At 40.1% G+C, this 19,869-nt stretch overlaps 1 protein-coding gene and 1 pseudogene across 1 annotated transcript in view; both read left to right on the forward strand.

Annotated features, from left to right (window-relative positions):
- LOC127196098 (solute carrier organic anion transporter family member 6C1-like) overlaps positions 1-19,869 on the forward strand; it is a 111,200-nt gene that overhangs the window by 7,263 nt on the left and 84,068 nt on the right. Inside the window, exons 3-7 of the mRNA XM_051153681.1 lie at positions 973-1,158; positions 2,225-2,321; positions 2,870-3,154; positions 3,287-3,562; positions 18,746-18,864. Coding sequence (XP_051009638.1) covers positions 973-1,158; positions 2,225-2,321; positions 2,870-3,154; positions 3,287-3,562; positions 18,746-18,864 — 963 coding nt within the window. The remainder of the gene's footprint in view (positions 1-972; positions 1,159-2,224; positions 2,322-2,869; positions 3,155-3,286; positions 3,563-18,745; positions 18,865-19,869) is intronic.
- On the forward strand, positions 2,833-3,684 carry LOC127196206 (60S ribosomal protein L6-like; annotated as a pseudogene).

Raw genomic sequence — 19,869 nt, forward strand, 5'->3', positions numbered from 1 at the left:
TCACCTGCTTACCTCTAACAATCTACTAAGAAGGATAAACACATAAACCCTATAACCAAGTGAAAGAAAAAGAAATAAGCTGTGATCCAAATGATTTAAAAAATCTAATGGGTATATGACCACATAGTAACAAAAGAAATCCTTATGATTTAATACCTTGTTTTGTGATCCCATGTACACCTAGTTTTCTTTTTGCTGTGAAAATATGCCAGATACAAGTTAGAACTAAGAAAGGTATGTTTTTTTTTAACTCATGGTTTCAGAGTTCTCTCTCCATGGGTGCTAGTGTCCATTGACTTTGAGCCTACGGTCAGCCAGAAAACTAGAAGTGTTTAAAGGAATTCTGTTTACCTGATGGTGGGGACAAAGTGGAATGAAGAGAGGAAGGAGCTAGGATGAGATATACCTTTCAGAGAGCACGTGGTGTCTACCTCTAACAGTTCTAGAAAATTTCCACATATCAACAGGAAATTAAGTATTTAATACACAAGACTTTAGGGAGGTATTTTATAATCAAATCATAGAAGCTCAAGGGTCTAAAATAGGAAATTATTTAAGCAAAGTAGTAGTGCACATGTAATTTTAAAATTTCTAAAGATGAGACCATGGGACTAAACTTAGATAAGAGATGCTCCTGGGCATTGCAAATACTTCTTTCTGGAGACAAAGTCAGAAGAGGATGCAAAGTACAGGAAAATAAGTGCACTGTATTCTTTATGTATAAATGTGTATGTGTATGTGTATATCTGTGTACATGTAATTCTGTGCATATAAATAATCACATTATTCATAATAGGTGTGTCTCTTCCAGTATTCTCTTATTGTGTTATGTTTATTTAGAATATGATCATGAATTGATTTCATGGCTACACTCAATGTAAAGAGAAAATCATGCTGGTGATAGCAACTACAAACTGTTTCTTTGAGTCTTTGAACTCAATTTAATAAAATGTATTTCTCATCTTTCAAAAGAGCTGTGCATACCAGGTGAAATGGCAGTGGCAAGTTGTGAGAGGAAATTGGCACACAGAACATTATGTGTCTATCTCTTCCTCTTGGGGCAGAGTCTCCATGGACTAGCTGGGATGCCAATGTTGATCCTTGGCGTGACCTTCGTTTATGACCATGTTCCCCTCTACTCATCTGGCTCTTACATAGGCAAGTTTTTAAAATATGCATAGTCTATTTTAATATTAATCAGATTTCTGTCTGGCATATCTGATATAGAAGCACTGTTGGAACTGTGATGACAGGATACTAACTAGAGATGACTTGTTAGTATAACTTCAAAGTCACATTGATGTACCTAACTGGAACACTAGATATATCTTCTAGATGTCACTGAAAAGAATTAGAGGAACAGTTCAAAATATTCTCTTTGTCTCTCACTTTTGCTGAGTGGGAATATGGAAGGATAGGGTAGAGTGAGAGGTATGGAGAGGGAGATGGAAATAGCTGAACACAGTGTTATCTCTTCCAATTATAATATCTTATGCAAATTGTGTCCTATATTAAGTAAGCAATGATTCACCCCAAATAATCCGATAATCATTAAAGAATTCTGTTCTTGGTAGACCACAATGAAGTATTTTCACAGATATAGATATCATTTTTAAAACTATAAACTTATTTTGTACTTGCTTTGAAAATGTCTCTAGTGACATACTACAGAAAATACAGGATATGTTCATATGATATTGATATGAATAAAATTATGCTACATTAAATTTATAGATTTAATAAGATACATAATTAAATATCTTGATTAGATAAGAGGAAAAGCCACCCATCTGTACTGTTACACAGTAGTCTAGATGGTTCTCTGCCTTGTCTTAGGTAAGATTAACAGTCACAATCAGTAGACACTGAGTAAAGCAGATGGCCTTTATGATAAGAACAGGTCTCACTGAAGCAGTATAGAGTCCTTACAGGGTAGACTGACTGTTGCCAAAGAAGCAGTGATTGTGGTTCAGGACAAGCACCAACCATGAGATTATCATCAGCTCTTGCATGAATTTCCCACCAGCTTCCTGCACTACTAATTTGAGACTTATTAGAATTAATTCAGAAAATATTTTCACTCTCGTCCTTTACTCCCACTCTTGTTTATTCCTATCAAATAGAGAATAGCATGAAAAACTTTAATATATCACATATAGTTCAGTTGTATTTTGTATGAGCAAGTGAAACTGTGAAGGTGTTTGATGCTCTGTTTATTTTCAAGCTGTCGAGGAAGCTGCACAACTGCTCGGGTACCTTTGCGGTTACACAGTAGGAAAAATGGGTCTTGTGCCTCCTCAAGGTATAACTGCAAATGCAGAGTAAGTCTTACTCTTTACATTTCTAAATAGATCATGTTGCATAGAATACTTGTTGAATAGATACCATATGTCAAAAATATTACATAGAAAATGTATGCAACTGTGGGTGATGTAAACATAAGTACATTTATAATATGCAGTTGTATTTTTACTGTTTGAAGTATAACCAAAACCATTACTTAAGAATTCATTAACATTTTAAATATTTTGTTGTTGAAACATGTAATATTCATTCCATGCAATACAATAATAATGATTATGTGCATGATATATAGACATTTTTTCTCATGTATTATTTAATTAAAAGGTTTTTCATATAATATATTCTGTTCATATTCTTCCCTTGTATTAAACCCCTCCCAAATATCTCCCTACCCATAGTGTTTTATGTCTTTTTTCTCATTCATTCAAAAATAAAAATGAAAATGAAAAGACATCCACACAGAGCAAAAACAAAAACAAGCAAAATACTGATAAAAAAGAAAGAAATGTCTCTTTCCCATCTTGTAAGATGACAGGTGAAAAAGCCAAGAAGCCTAACACCAAAGGAGAAGAAGCCTGTGGCCAAGAAAGCTGGTGGTGATGCTGCTCCCCCAGCCGCCGATGCAGCCAAAAAGGGTGACCCAAGCCCAAAAGAGGAAGCGCCATTGCAGCCGGAACTCGCGATCTGCCATGTATTCCAGAAAGGCCTTGTATGAAAAGCAGTACATACCTGCTGAGACCAAGGTTGAGAGGAAGAAGAAAAGAGAGAAGCCCCGTGCTACTGTCACAAAAGTAGTCTGTGGTGACAAGAATGGTGGTACCCGGGTGGTGAAGCTTCGAAAAATGCCTAGGTATTATCCTACTGAAGACGTGCCTTAGAAGCTGCTGAGCCATGGCAAAACGCCCTTCAGTCAGTACTTAAGAGAGCTGCGTGCTAGCATCACTACTGGGACCTCCCTGATTATTCTCCCCGGGCACCACAGGGGCAAGAGAGTGGTTTTCCGGAAGCAACTGGGAAGCGGCTTGCTGCTTGTGCCTGGACCTCTTGCCATCAACAGAGTTCCTCTGCACAGAACACACCAAAAGTTTGTCATTGCCACATCTACAAAAGTCGATATGCATGAGGTTAAAGTCTCTAAACATCTGGCTGATGCTTACTTCAAAAAAAAGCAGCTGGGCAAGCCCAGGCACCAGGAGGGCAAGATCTTTGACACCGAGAATGAGAAATATGATGTTACAGAGCAGCGAAAACTGTGGACGTGCAGATTTTGCCAAAGAGCAAAGCCTTTCCTCAGCTGCAGGGCTACCTGCGATCTCAGTTCTCCCTGACAAATGGGATGTATCCTCACAAACTGGTATTCTAAGTTGCTAACAACCTAATTAAACAACTTCGTACCTATAACAAAAAAGAGAAAGAAATGTTAAAGACCTCAACATAAACCCAGAGACATTAAATCAGTTAGAAGAAAAAGTGGGGAAGAGCCTAGAACACATTGGCACAGGATACAACTTCCTGAACAGAACACCAACAGCCCAGGCCTTAAGGTCAACAATTAATAAATGGGACCTCATGAGGCTGAGAAGCTTCTGTAAGGCAGGAGACACTGTCAAAAGAACAAAGCGACAGCCTACAGACTGGGAAAAGATCTTCACCAACCCTACATCTGACAAAGGTCTAACATACAAAATATATAAAGAACTCAAGAAATTAAACACCACTAAACCAAATAACTCAATTGAGAAATGGGGCTTGGAACTAAACAGAGAATGCTCAACAGAAGAATATCTAAATGGCTGAGAAACACTTAAAGAAATGCTCAACCTCCTTAGTCATCAGGGAAATGCAAATCAAAATGACTCTGAGATTCCATCTTACACCCATCAGAATGGCTAAGATCAAAAATTCAAGTGACACCACATGCGAGGATGTGGAGAGAGAGGAGGACTCCTTCATTGCTGGTGGGAATGCAAACTAGTACAGCCATTTTGGAAATGTGTCTGGTGCTATCTTAGAAAACTTGAATAAGGCTTCCTCAAGACCCAGCTATTCCACTCCTTGGAATATACCCAGAAGATGCTCATCCACAAAACAAGGACATATGCTCAACCATGTTCATAGTGGCCTTATTCATAATAGCCAGAACATGGAAACAGCCTAAGTGTCTCTCAGTAGAAGAATGGATAAAGAAACTGTGGTACATTTACACTATGGAATACTACTCAGCTATTAAAAACAAGGAATTCCCGAAATTTGTGGGCAAATGGATTGAACTAGAAATGATCATAGTGAGCTAAATCAGAAGTAAAAAAAGTCAAATGGTATATACTCACTTATATCTGGACACTAGCACAAGGGCATGTCCCATGAATGTCTTCACTTATCTGGAAAGTGGGAAAGAGGAGAGAACATCCTATTGGGACTCTAGGTGGGACTCTAGCATGGGAGAATGGGGAAATAGAAGGATCCAGAGGGTCCTAGAAACCTACAAGAAGAACGTTACGATAGGTAGATCTGGGTCCAGGGGTCCTGCTCAAACTATAGCACCAGCCAAGGACAATACATACAGTAAATTTCAAACCTCTACCCAGATCTAGCCAATGGACAGGACATTCTCCACAGTTGAGTGGAGAGTGGGGACTGACTTTCACACGAACTCTGGTGCCCCATATTTGACCATGTCCCCTTGATGGGGAGGCCTGATGGCACTCAGAGGGAGGATAGCAAGCTACCAAGAAGAGACTCGGTACCCTATGAGCATACACAGAGGGAGGAGATCCCCCTCAATCATAGTCATAGGGGAGAGGAGTAGGAGGAAAGCAGGAGGGAGGGATGAATCAGAGGATACAGGGATGGGATAACAATTTAGATGTAATATGAATAAATTAATATATATACATATATGAAAGAAATAATAAAACAAAGAAAATGCAAAGAAACTTTAAAAACCCAACAACAACAACTTCAGTCCATTTTGTGTTGGGCAACTATTCCTTGCTATAGGACCTACACTGTAGTATTGTTTTTATATTCAGTGACATATCTGTTGTAGAAAACATATTGTCTCTTTGCAAATAGGCGTGCATTGGAAATACCTTTATGGAATAGAACACCATGTCTGTTTCTGCATCTTGGCTTCAGGACCTAATCTTGGTTTGGTGTAGGTCTTCTGTATGTTACCACAATCTCTGTGTGTTCACATGTGCATCAGTCATATTGTGTCTGGAAGACACTATTTCCTTGGAGTTATTCATCTCTTCCAGATCTTAGTAATCTTTTCACCTCCTCTTATACACAGAGTCCTGAGCCTTGAGAGGAGAGGCTTGATGAAGACATCCCATTCAGGATTGAGTCCTCCAATCTCTCTCCCTATTTCCATATTATCCAGTTGTGGATCTCTGTGTTAATTAACCTCTGCTACATGAAGAAGCTTCTTTGACATGGGTTGAACAAGCATGAAGCACAGATAAATGCGGGAGTAATTTGGAGTAATTTTACTGCTATAGTCCTTTATCAGGATAATATTATTAAGTTTTCTCCAGCCCCAGGACATATCTAGTCTCAGATTTTTGCAGTGTCAGATATATTTTATATCTTATATATTGGATTTTATTTTATTTTTCTTTTTTTAAATTTTTTTTATTAATTTATTTTTGTTACATCTCAATGTTTATCCCATCCCTTGTATCCTCCCATTCCTCCCCCCCCCATTTTCCCATTATTCCCCTCCCCTATGACTGTTCCTGAGGGGGATCACCTCCCCCTATATATTCTCATAGGGTATCAAGTTTCTTCTTGGCTACCTGCTGTCCTTCCTCTGAGTTCCACCAGGTCTCCCCCTCCGGGGGACATGGTCAAATGTGAGGCACCAGAGTACGTGAGAAAGTCGTATCACACTCTCCACTCAACTGTGGAGAATATTCTGACCATTGGCTAGATCTGGGAAGGGGTTTAAAGTTTACTTCCTGTATTGTCCTTGGCTGGTGCCTTAGTTTGAGCGGGACCCCTGGGCCCAAATCTGCCTATCATATTGTTCTACTTGTAGATTTCTAGGACCCTCTGTATCCTTTTATTTTGCTGTTCTCCCATGCCTCTCTCATTTAGAGTCCCAATAGGATGCCTTCCCCTCTGTCCCAGTTTCCTGGTAAGTGAAGGCTTTCGTGGGACATGCCCCTTGAGCTAGTATGCAGATATAAGTGAGTATATACCATTTGATTCTTTCTGCTTCTGGGTTAACTCACTCATTATGATCATTTCTAGCTCAATCCACTTATCCACAAATTTCAGGAATTCCTTGTTTTTAATAGCTGAGTAGTATTCCATAGTGTATATGTACCACAGTTTCTTTATCCACTCTTCTACTGAGGGACACTTAGGCTGTTTTCATGTTCTGGCTATTATGAATAAGGCTGCTATGAACATGATTGAGCAAATTTTCTTGTTGTGTGCTGGAGCATCTTCTGGGTATATTCCAAGGAGTGGAATAGCTGGGTCTTGAGGAAGCCCTATTCCCAGTTTTCTGAGATAGCACCAGATAGATTTCCAAAGTGGCTGTACTAGTTTGCATTCCCATCAGCAATGAAGGAGTGTTCCTCTCTCCCCACATCTTCGCCAGCATGTGGTGTCGCTTGAGTTTTTGATCTTAGCCATTCTGATGGGTGTAAGATAGAATCTCAGAGTTGTTTTGATTTGCATTTCCCTGATGACTAAGGAGGTTGAGCATTTCTTTTTTTTTTTTTTTTTTTTGATTTTTTTTCTTTTTTTTTTCTTTTTTATTAATTTATTCTTGTTACATCTCAATGTTTATCCCATCCCTTGTATCCTCCCATTCCTCCCCCCCCCATTTTCCCATTATTCCCCTCCCCTATGACTGTTCCTGAGGGGGATTACGTCCCCCTGTATATTCTCATAGGGTATCAAGTCTCTTCTTGGCTACTTGCTGTCCTTCCTCTGAGTGCCACCAGGTCTCCCCCTCCAGGGGACATGGTCAAATGTGAGGCACCAGAGTACGTGAGAAAGTCATATCACACTCTCCACTCAACTGTGGAGAATATTCTGACCATTGGCTAGATCTGGGAAGGGGTTTAAAGTTTACCTCCTGTATTGTCCTTGGCTGGTGCCTTAGTTTGAGCGGGACTCCTGGGCCCAAATCTGCCTATCATATTGTTCTACTTGTAGATTTCTAGGACCATCTGTATCCTTTTATTTTGCTATTCTCCCATGCATCTCTCATTTAGAGTCCCAATAGGATGCCTTCCCCTCTGTCCCAGTTTCCTGGTAAGTGAAGGCTTTCGTGGGACATGCCCCTTGGGCTAGTATGCAGATATAAGTGAGTATATACCATTTGATTCTTTCTGCTTCTGGGTTAACTCACTCATTATGATCATTTCTAGCTCAATCCATTTATCCACAAATTTCGGGAATTCCTTGTTTTTAATAGCTGAGTAGTATTCCATAGTGTATATGTACCACAGTTTCTTTATCCATTCTTCTACTGAGGGACACTTAGGCTGTTTCCATGTTCTGGCTATTATGAATAAGGCTGCTATGAACATGGTTGAGCAAATTTTCTTGTTGTGTGCTGGAGCATCTTCTGGGTATATTCCAAGGAGTGGGATAGCTGGGTCTTGAGGAAGCCCTATTCCCATTTTTCTGAGATAGCACCAGATAGATTTCCAAAGTGGCTGTACTAGTTTGCATTCCCACCAGCAATGAAGGAGTGTTCCTCTCTCCCCACATCCTCGCCAGCATGTGGTGTCGCTTGAGTTTTTGATCTTAGCCATTCTGATGGGTGTAAGATGGAATCTCAGAGTTGTTTTGATTTGCATTTCCCTGATGACTAAGGAGGTTGAGCATTTCTTTAAGTGTTTCTCAGCCATTTGATACTCCTATGTTGAGAATTCTCTGTTTAGTTCCAAGCCCCATTTCTCAATTGGGTTATTCGGTTTGGTGGTGTTTAATTTCTTGAGTTCTTTATATATTTTGGATATTAGACCTTTGTCAGATGTAGGGTTGGTGAAGATTTTTTCCCAGTCTGTAGGCTGTCGCTTTGTTCTCTTGACAGTGTCTCCTGCCTTACAGAAGCTTCTCAGCCTCATGAGGTCCCATTTATTAATGGTTGACATTAAGGCCTGGGCCGTTGGTGTTCTGTTCAGGAAGTTATCTCCTGTGCCAATATGTTCCAGGCTCTTTCCCACTTTTTCTTCTAAGTGGCTTAGTGTCTCTGGTTTTATGTTGAGGTCTTTAATCCACTTGGATTTGAGTTTTGTGCAAGGTGACAAATATGGGTCCAGTTTCATTTTTTTACACATAGACCTCCAGTTAGACCAGCACCATTTGTTGAAGATGCTATCCTTTTTCCATTGAATGGATTTGGCTTCTTTGTCAAAAATCAAGTGACCATATGTGTGTGGATTCATATCTGGGTCTTCGATTCGATTCCACTGATCAACCAGCCTGTTGCTGTGCCAGTACCATGCTGTTTTAATTACTATTGCTTTATAGTACAGTTTGAGATCAGGTATGGAGATTCCTCCGGAGCACCTTTTATTGTACAAGATTGTTTTAGCTATTCTGGGTTTGTTGTTTTTCCATATGAAGTTCAGAATTGAACTTTCAATGTCTTTAAAAAATTGTGTACGTATTTTGATAGGGATTGCATTGAATCTGTAGATTGCTTTTGGTAGGATGGCCATTTTTACTATGTTAATTCTCCCGATCCATGAGCAAGGAAGATCATGCCATCTTCTCAAGTCATCTTCAATCTCTTTCTTCAGAGTTTTGAATTTTTTTTCATACAAGTCCTTCACTTGCTTAGTTAGGGTAACTCCTAGACATTTTATATTGCTTGTGGCTAATGTGAAGGGTGTGGTTTTCCTAATTTCTTCCTCTGCAAGCTTGTCATTTGTGTATAGGAAGGCTACAGACTTTTTTGAGTTAATTTTATATCCAGCCAATTTGCTGAAGGTGTTTATCAGCTTTAGGAGTTCTCTGGTGGAATTTTTAGGGTCACTTATGTGCACTATCATATCATCTGCAAATAGGGATAATTTGACTTCCTCCTTTCCCATTTGGATACCCTTGATCTCCTTTTGTTGTCTTATTGCTCTGGCTAGAACTTCGAGTACTATATTGAAGAGATATGGAGAGAGTGGGCAGCCTTGCCTTGTTCCCGATTTTAGAGGAATTTCCTTGAGTATCTCACCATTTACTTTGATTTTGGCTATTGGCTTGCTGTATATAGCCTTTATTATGTTGAAGGAAGTGCCTTGTATCCCCGATCTCTCTAAAACTTTAAACATGAATGGGTGTTGAATTTTATCAAATGCTTTCTCTGCATCCAAGGAGATGATCATGTGGTTTTTTATTTTCAGTTTGTTTATATGGTGGATTACATTGATGGATTTCCATATATTAAACCATCCCTGCATGCCTGGAATGAAGCCTACTTGGTCATGGTGAATGATATCTTTGATGTGTTCCTGTATTCGTTTTGCAATTATTTTATTTAGTATTTTTGCATCTATGTTCATAAGAGAAATTGGTCTGAAATTCTCTTTCTTTGTTGAATCTTTGTGAGGTTTAGGTATCAATGAGACTATGGCCTCATAGAATGAATTTGGTAATTTTCCATCCATTTCTATCTTTTGGAGTAGCTTGAAGAGTATCAGTATTAGCTCACCCTTGAAGGTCTGGTAGAATTCTGCACTGAAACCATCTGGCCCTGGGCTTTTTTTGGTTGGGAGACCATCGATGATTGCTTCTATTTCTGTAGGGGAAATGGGACTATTTACCTTGTTTATCTATTCTTCATTCAACTTTGGCAAGTGAAATTGTTCAAGAAAATCGTCCATTTCCCTTAGATTTTCAAATTTTGTGGCATATGTGCCTTCAAAGTAGGATCTTATGATTCTTTGAATTTCTTCAGTGTCTGTTGTTATGTCTCCTTTTTCATTTCTGATTTTGTTGATTTCAATACTGTCTCTCTGCCTTTTAATTAGTTTTGCTAATGGTCTTTCTGTCTTGTTGATTTTCTCAAAGAACCAGCTTTTGGTTTTGTTGATTCTTTGGACTGTTTTCTTAGTTTCTAATTTGTTAATTTCAGCCCTGAGTTTGATTATTTCCAGGCATCTACTCCTCTTGGGTGTTTCTGCTTCTTTTTTTCCTAGGGCTTCCAGTTGTGTTGTTAAGATGCTTATGTGCGATGTTTCCAATTTCTTTTTAAACGCACTTAGTGCTATGAATTTTCCTCTTAGCACTGCTTTCAATGTATCCCACAAATTTGGGTATGCTGTTCCTTCATTTTCATTGAATTTCAGAAACTCCTTGATTTCTTTCTTTATTTCTTCCCTGACCCAGGTGTCATTTACCTGAGAGTTGTTTAGTTTCCATGTACATGTAGGCTTTTTGTTATTTCTGTTGTTGTTGAATTGCAGCCTAAGAGCATGGTGATCTGATAGGATACAAGGTATTATTTCAATCCTCTTGTATCTATTGAGGCTTGCTTTGTGACCTACGATGTGATCAATTTTGGAGAAGGTTCCATGGGGTGCAGAGAAGAAGGTGTATTCTTTCTTGTTTGGGTGAAAGGTTCTATAGATATCTGTTAGATCCATTTGGCCCATGGTATTGGTTAATGATGTTATTTCTCTGCTTAGTTTCTGTTTCAATGACTTATCCTTCAGTGAGAGTGGGGTGTTGAAGTCTCCCACTATTATTGTGTGGTGATCGATGTGTGGTTTAAGCTTTTTTAGGAGATCTTTTACAAATGTGGGTGCCCTTGTATTGGGAGCATAGATGTTCACAATTGTGATGTCATCTTGGTTGACTTTACCTTTGATGAGTATGAAGTATCCTTCCTCATCCCTTTTGATTAATTTTGGTTGAAAGTCTATTTTGTTCGATACTAAAATGGCTACGCCTGCTTGCTTCTTGTGACCATTTGCTTGGAATATTTTTTTCCAACCTTTTACCCTGAGGTAATGCCTTTCATTATGGGTGAGATGTGTTTCTTGGATGCAGAAGAATGTTGGATCTTGTTTATGTACCCATTCAGTTAGTCTGTGTCTTTTTATTGCAGAATTGAGGCCATTGATGTTGAGAGATATTAATGACCAGTGACTGTTAAGAGTCTTAATTTTGATGTTGTTTCCAGTCGAGCGTTTGTGTAGTTGTGTTTTTGCCATGGGATAGTTATCTATTTCCTGGGTAGTTTTGGTTGTAGCTTGACCCTTTGGGATGGAGTTTTCCTTCTAGTACCTTCTGTAAAGCTGGGTTTGTGGATAGGTACTGTTTGAATTTGTTTTTGTCATGGAATATTTTGTTTTCTCCATCAATGGTTATTGATAATTTTGCTGGGTAAAGTAGTCTGGCCTGGCATCTGTGGTCTCTTAGGGTTTGCAGGATCTCTGTCCAGGCCCTTCTGGCTTTTATGGTCTCTGCTGAGAAGTTGGGTGTAATTCTGATAGGTTTACCATTAAATGTTATTTGACCCTTTTCCCTTGCAGCTTTTAATATTTTTTCTTTGTTCTGCATGTTTTGTGTTTTGATTATTATGTGGCGGGCAGTTTTTCTTTTCTGGTCAATTCTATTTGGTGTTCTGTAGGCCTCTTGTATGTTTATAGGCATTTCTTTCTTTAGATTGGGGAAAATTTCTTCTATGATTTTGTTGAGAATATTTTCTGGGCCGTGGAGTCTGATATCTTCTCTTTCTTCAATGCCTATTATCCTCAGATTTCTTCTTTTCATGGTGTCCTTAATTTCTTGGATGTTTTGTGTCAGGAGTTTTCCAGATTTGGCATTTTCTTTAATGGTTGCTTCAAGATCTGTGATTGTATCTTCTAGCTCTGAGATTCGTTCTTCCATCTCTTGGATTCTGTTAGAAAAGCTCACCTCTGTGTTGCTCGCCTTCTTCTCTGAGGTCTCACGTTCTCGTTTTTCTTCTGTCTGTGTGTTTATCATTGAATACATTTTCATTTTCAGATCTTGAACTGATTTTTTGATTTTTCATCTGATATTTTGTATTTTCCTGAGTTTCTTCCATCGCCTTTTTATAGGTCTTCAGAGCTTGAACCGTTTTATTTATTTCTTTCATCTGGTTGTTTGCATTTTCCTGCAATTTTTCCAGTTCCACTCTATGTGCTTCTTTTATGTCTCTCACCTGTTTGTCTGCGTCTTCCTGTATTTGATTACGAATTTTATTTGTTTCCTCCATTATCATCCTCATTACTAAGGATTTGAGGTCATTTTCTTGTATTTCCATTGTATTTGAGTTCTCTGGGTTGTTTTCTTTAAGATAGCTGGAAACTGGAGACGCCATGTTGGTTTGGGGTTTTTTGCGTATGCTTTTTCGTTGTCCTTTAGACATCTTGCCATCTTTGTTTTTATTGGGTAGCTTCCATAGTTGGATGGAGGGTGTCTGACGATAGATTCACTTGTTTTCTCACGATTTCCCTAGGCTGCGAGCTCAAAGTTTCCCTGGTGTGGATGTTAGGAGGTTAGCCCTGTTGTTCTGGTCTCTCACAGCCAGTGATCTTCAGCCCCCCTGTGCTGTGGATCCTGCAATTGTTCTGGGTCTCTGAATGAGCGTTGGGTCAGGCCAAGGTATCCACAGCCTTCTGTGTTCCCTGCCAAATCCAGCCAGGAGCAGTGGGCCCAAACCACGGGCTGACCTCAGCTACATTCTCAGGGCCTGAACCGTCTGCCAAGCTCAGCTAGGGATCTGGGCTGAAAATGCACACAGGGTCCAGCCTTAATTTTTGGGCTGGGACTACGCACCAAGCTCCGCTAGGGCCTTTTGGCCCAAAGTGCGTGCTGTGGTCAGTTATTGACTCAGGGCCCGAACTGACCACCAATCTCAGCCAGGAATTCTGGATTCAAACTGCACACTGTGTCCAACCAGAGTCTTAGAGCTGGTGGAACTGAGCGCTCTGTCCAGCCTGTGCCACAGCAGGAGAGCTGCGGCTGCTCTGAGTTAGCGCCAGTGGTGGACCAAGTGCTCCGCCCAGACTGTGTCACCGCAGGGGAGCTGCCGCTGAGCTGAGGTGGTGCCTAGGATGGAACTGAGCATGCCACCAAGCCTGCGCCACAGCAGGAGAACTGCGGCTGCTCTGAGTTAGCGCCTGTGTTGGAACCAATTGCTCCGCCCAGACTGTGTCACCACAGGGGAGCTGCCACTGAGCTGAGGTGGCGCCTAGGGTGGAACTGAGTGCTCAGCCAAGCCTGTGCCACAGCAGGAGAACTGCGGCTGCTCTGAGTTAGCGCCTGTGGTTCAACCAAGTGCTCCGCCCAGACTGTGTCACCGCAGGGGAGCTGCCGCTGAGCTGATGTGGCGCCTAGGGTGGAACTGAGCAAGCCACCAAGCCTGCGCCACAGCAGGAGAACTGCGGCTGCTCTGAGTTAGCGCCTGTGTTGGAACCAATTGCTCCGCCCAGACTGTGTCACCACAGGGGAGCTGCCACTGAGCTGAGGTGGCGCCTAGGGTGGAACTGAGTGCTCAGCCAAGCCTGTGCCACAGCAGGAGAACTGCGGCTGCTCTGAGTTAGCGCCTGTGGTTCAACCAAGTGCTCCGCCCAGACTGTGTCACCGCAGGGGAGCTGCCGCTGAGCTGATGTGGCACCTAGGGTGGAACTGAGCAAGCCACCAAGCCTGCGCCACAGCAGGAGAACTGCGGCTGCTCTGAGTTAGCGCCTGTGTTGGAACCAATTGCTCCGCCCAGACTGTGTCACCACAGGGGAGCTGCCACTGAGCTGAGGTGGTGCCTAGGGTGGAACTGAGTGCTCAGCCAAGCCTGTGCCACAGCAGGAGAACTGCGGCTGCTCTGAGTTAGCGCCTGTGGTTCAACCAAGTGCTCTGCCCAGACTGTGTCACCGCAGGGGAGCTGCCGCTGAGCTGAGGTGCTGCCTAGTGAGGAGCTGCGAGCTCAACTAAGCCTGCGCCACAGCAGGGGAGCTGTGGCCGAAGCTGAGTTAGTGCCTCGGGTAGAATTGCTTGCTGGGCTGGGCCAGTACCCGGGACTCTGGGGCCGAACTGTCCGCCGAGTCTAGTCTGGGTCCGAAGGCTCTACGCGACCCAAATCCTGCCCCAAGTCCCCTCTCCGCAGCAACTCCCACCAGCCACCACACCAATCGCCTCCACCGGAAGGTTATGAGCTGCAAACCTCAGCCACTGCTGCTGGTGCCGCTGGTGCTGCTGCCTCTGCCGGTGCCGGTCCGATCAGAGAAAATCCACGCTCCTCCTGTGTGCAGGGGCATGCAGGTCCTCCGCACCCTGGTCCCTCCGAACCGTGGAGCACTTCCGCTGCCGTGATGTTCGGACCTCGGTGTTCCTGGCTCAGAAATCTGTGCAAATCCCTGAATTGTTCACTGGAGCCTCCAAACACGGTCCACACTGCTCGCCGCCATCTTGGATCCTCCATATATTGGATTTTAACTCCAATCAAAAAGTATTTGGCTACTTCCAGGACATTTGTGACACTATTGCACTAATACAACTTATATGCAGGGAACTGTTGAAGGTGACAGGGTTTGTATCAAGTCATGAAGAACAACCAATACCCTTGGTAATAGCTTGTATTGTGTGGGAATGTTGTAGTATGCCTTTGGTAAATGGCTCAGCTAGATTTTAATTATTCCTGAGACCTGATCACAGAAGACATCTAGTTGTGGCATTGTCTCCTCAATTATCTGATGACTCCATTTGAATTCCTTTTATATATGCATATATTTTAGGAAGCTTCTACAGTAATACGTTTCTATACACAATTTCAAATGCCATTAGTGTTAGATAATAACCAAATAGAAATAAGTTTTTGGGCCAAGTTAGACATCAATTCTGGAGCACAAATTCAGAAAACAGTAATTAGCATCAAAGTATATCAGACCAAGCCCCAACACCTTACACACCCATTAGCTCTTTGGGGTTCCTCTGTCTGTATCAGAGTTTTAGGCCATTTCTTATTATTCTGTGAATGATTCCATTGACATTTGACAAATATTGCATTGCATCTATAGAACACTTTAAGCAATATGTCAACTTTCACAATATTAATTCATAGCTCATCAACACTGAGTATATTCCATCTTTTGTTATTTTCTTTTCTTCTTTTTTTTTCTTGTTTAAAATTTTATTTAAAAAGTAGAATTCATTTTAAATGCAGTTATGCAACAAAATAAGTATTACAAAAGACGTGCTTACGCTTATCTTTTAACAAAGAGAATGTTATTTTTTTCCAAATTAGCATCTTTTCCCCATAATAAGTTTTGCTGGTACTTAGGTACTTCTTTATCTTATAATGCTGTTACTTTTTTTTTTTTTTTTTTTTTACAAAACATATCTTCAGAAGATTCTTCTCATGATTCCAATATATTTCCTACCTCGAATCATCTACAAAATCTATCCTTGAATTCAATGTGAAAGGATTCTAAGTGTGTGATTCAGCTAATTTGATTTGCATTTCTTTTTTTATTAATTTATTCTTGTTATATCTCAATGTTTCTATTCAACTTTTTTTCTACTTCTTGACAGTTTACTGTCTTTGATTGTTTTCTGTTTGTCTGTCTTCACCAGAGTTTTCTCTCCATTAGTTTATCTCTAGGTACTTTTGTCTGGATGTAACACTTAATGTTGTTGTGTTCCTGATTCTTTTCTCAGAATTCATATTATTGCTTCTAAAAAAAGTCACCAATCTTTATATGCCAATTTTCTATTCTGTTACTCTGACAAAGGTATTTATAATAATAGTCTCTCAAGAGTTTTCATACTTAGTCTTTAGGGAGTTTTAGGTATAGGAAATCATCTTTAAATAGTTCCCCCTTTCCTAATTTCTCCTATTTCTTTCCTCACACAGATGGTTGGATTAAAGAGCTCTTTTGAGTAAGGGTGCAGAGAGTAGATACTCATTTCACATTCTCACTGCAGAGAAAATGCTTTCAGATTGAGCTTGTATAGCAGAGTTCTGGATACAGCTATTGCTCATGTCCTCCACTATATTCAAGTGCCCATGACCCTGACTTGCTATTTTCTTTGGAGTTTTACTTTAAAAAGGGGTTGAGTTTTTACCATGCCATTTTTATAACCATTGAGATGACGATGAGAGGTTTTCTGCTTTGACTCTATTTTATACACTTTCTAGCAATTATAGGCAGCAAGAAATTTTCTAAGTAAATCTAAGTATTTACAGTTCTTTTTTTATAGCCTATTCAATCCCATAACATTTTGTATTTTTGTATTAAATTCTCATTTTTTATTTGAAATTTTCTTGTACATTTTACTAGTTGTCTACAAGCGCCCCCAATGTGTGTGTTTGTGCACACATGCATGTGCACACACGTGTGTACACACACAAACACTCACTTTACACCATAAAGAAGTGTTAGGAATAATGAACACATTTTTTTCAGAATTAGGTTCCCAGTACTCACATGGTGGCTCACAACCATCTTTAAATCCAAGGCCAGGGTGTCTAACAGCTCCTAATGCTCTGTATGATGCACTACATGTATGCAGTCAAAACACAAACAAAAGAAATTTAAACATAATAAGAATCATTTAAAATAAACAAGTACTCTTCTTGCTAAACTCACAATTATGACAATGATCAAAGCACATGGATTTCAACTAAATTTATGTATCAAATTAGGAAGCATTGTTACCCTTCCATGAATGAAAACAGCATGCTTTGCTATTTTCACTAGTCTTTATAATGATGCTCAAATAAGTCTCATGATAACTATTATTGAATATGTATTAGAAAAGTAGTGCGTGGGGCTGTCAAACAGTTTGGTGATTGTTGTAAGTTGAATAATAGTTTTTAGTTTTCCAACCACTTATTTATAGCATGAGGAAAATACTTAGGTTTCAAAATGTATCTAGTAAGTATGAGCATCCTGTCAAAGTTTTTACTGATATCTAAAAGTTTAATACTTTGCATATATTTGTAGCTTCATCTCTTCTAGGTACACAATTACACATAGTATGAAATAATTATGTCATATGTGCCATGTTATTAAAAACATACAAGTGAATTCAATGTACTAAGAAACATGAAACTTATGGATATTACAAACAACAAGGAGCCATGGGAAATGGTGATCCATGTACATTCAAGATTTTGAGTGATTAAGATGAGACTGTGCAGTTTAGAATGACCTTGAATTTTCAAAAGGAAAGACAAGGTGTTCCTTAATTATAGAGCTCCTGCCTAGCATCCTGGAGGTCCTGGGCTGAAACCTCATTACCGGAATATTCAATAGTAAATGATTAAGAGTAACAAGAAAGATGGCAAAGAGATTGTGGAAATAAAGATTGTGGCTTTATGCCTATATTCCTGAGTGACACCCTCTACAGTGAGTAACCCTGTGAACATTTCCATATTTTATGAAAGAGAGTCTAACGAACTCATTAACTATTGATGAGCTCCTCTAATACAAGCCAATATGGAGGTGTGCATCTTTCCAACAACAGATGGCTAGTGCGGATTTTAGTTTACAATGAAGATGTATTAATTTTTATTTTCTATGTGTGGCTGTCTTTTGCAACATATATGTGTCTGCATGATGTGTGAGAGGAGCCCATGGACTGAAGAGCATTGTGATCCTTAGAAACTTTCATGTGCCCACATGGAAACCAAACCATGTTCCTGCAAAGGGTGTCCAGTGCTCACAATCTCTCTAGCCAGTTCTCTAGCCCACAGCTAAGATTTTCCATGGGTGAGGAGCTGAAAATAATAGTAATAGAGTATTCATTAACTTCTATACATTTTATTCCTAAGTAATTAAAACAACAACAACAAAAACCTTAATAACTTTGAAAATTATTCTATTGGTATCAGCATTGATTAAAGACAATAGGTGCTGATACTTCACAGTCACTCTGTGAAAGACAAATGTAGCAAATCTCAGTACAGCTGCTAAGCTCTGTGAAAAGAAAAGGAAACCTTACGGATGAAAAGGGGTCCTATAGAAAACCTGGAAAGACCACAGAGGTGTCAAGTACACTTAATACAAAGGACTTTAAGGAAGGGATTTATATGGAATGTGACCTCAAGGATCAAATACCATTTATGAGAAAAGATTGCAACTTATAGAGCAAAGCTCCTTACTACACAGGTCTAGGTACAAGATTAAAAGGAGAGGGATATAGAAGCAAGTTGTGGCTTATCTGAAGCACAAATGAAAATGGAGAAAATTTTAAATAGGAACAAAGAGCAACCACTGCTACCTGACTAGTGCCACTGAAAAGGGAATAAGGAAAGTTGGGCTCTGATAGGAGCAAAAGCAAACTGTAACGCTGAGTTCTAACAACTGACACTTTTCATCAAAACCCAAAATTAATAGTTATGACTTACAAATGAATCCAAATAACTGGAAGATTCTTCCTCTCCCTCCAATATGTATGATTTGTCTTTTGAAATGCGCTTAATTAAAATCTTCTTTATTTATTCAAGTGGAACTTCTGATGGCCTTGTAGAGTGGCAGAAACCTTGGTGGCTTGGCTACTTTATAAGTGGTACACTTGCATTGATTGCAGGTTTTCCATTGTTATGTTTTCCAGCTACTTTGCCTGGTGAGTATAAATACCTAGTAATTAGTTGGAAAAAATTTGACTCTCTGCTTCCATTCTCAAAGCACAGATCAACTACATTTCCTTATAAATATGTTCTCCTATGAGTGTTGCCCTGTGACAAAGAAATAGTATAATATTGTTCTTCTTTTTTCCATATCAATTTATATCATAACCAAATTTTATATTCATAAGCTACATCTTCATTAGCATATGTTCATATTGCTCATTATTTTTTTAATAGTCCCATTTTTATTTAATGTGCATAGATGTCTTTTTTTTTCTTTTCTTTTAATTTTTAAAAATTTTTAATTAATTTATTCTTGTTACATCTCAGTGGTTATCCCATCCCTTGTATCCTCCCATTCCTCTCTCCATCCCATTTTCCCCTTACTCCCCGCCTCCTCTATGACTGTTCCTGAGGGGCATTACATCCCCCTGTGTATGCTCATAGGGTATCAAGTCTCTTCTTGGTAACCTGCTGTCCTTCCTCTGAGTGCCACCAGGTCTCCCCCTCCAGGGGACATGGTCAAATGTGAGGCACCAGAGTACATGAGAAAGTCAAATCCCACTCTCCATTTAACTGTGGAGAATGTCCTGTCCATTGGCTAGATCTGGGTTAGGGGTTTAAAGTTTATGGCCTGTATTGTCCTTGGCTGGTGCCTTAGTTTGAGTGGGACCCCTGGGCCCAGATCTGCCTATCATAATGTTCTACTTGTAGGTTTCTAGGACCCTCTGGATCCTTCTACTTTGCTATTCTCCCATGCTTCTCTCATCTAGAGTCCCAATAGGATGTCCTCCCCTCTGTCCCAGTTTCCTGGTAAGTGAAGGCTTTCATGGGACATGCCCCTTGGGCTAGTATGCAGATATAAGTGAGTATAGACCATTTTCTACACAGGGTTTCTCTGTGTAGCTCTAGCTGTCTGGAACTCACTCTATATACCATGTTCACCGCAAACTCAATGATCTGTCTGCCTCTGCCCCCCGAAGGCTGGTATTAAAAGTGTG

The sequence above is a fragment of the Acomys russatus genome, chromosome 12 (assembly GCF_903995435.1).
Source record: "Acomys russatus chromosome 12, mAcoRus1.1, whole genome shotgun sequence".
Classification (NCBI taxonomy): Eukaryota; Metazoa; Chordata; class Mammalia; order Rodentia; family Muridae; genus Acomys; species Acomys russatus.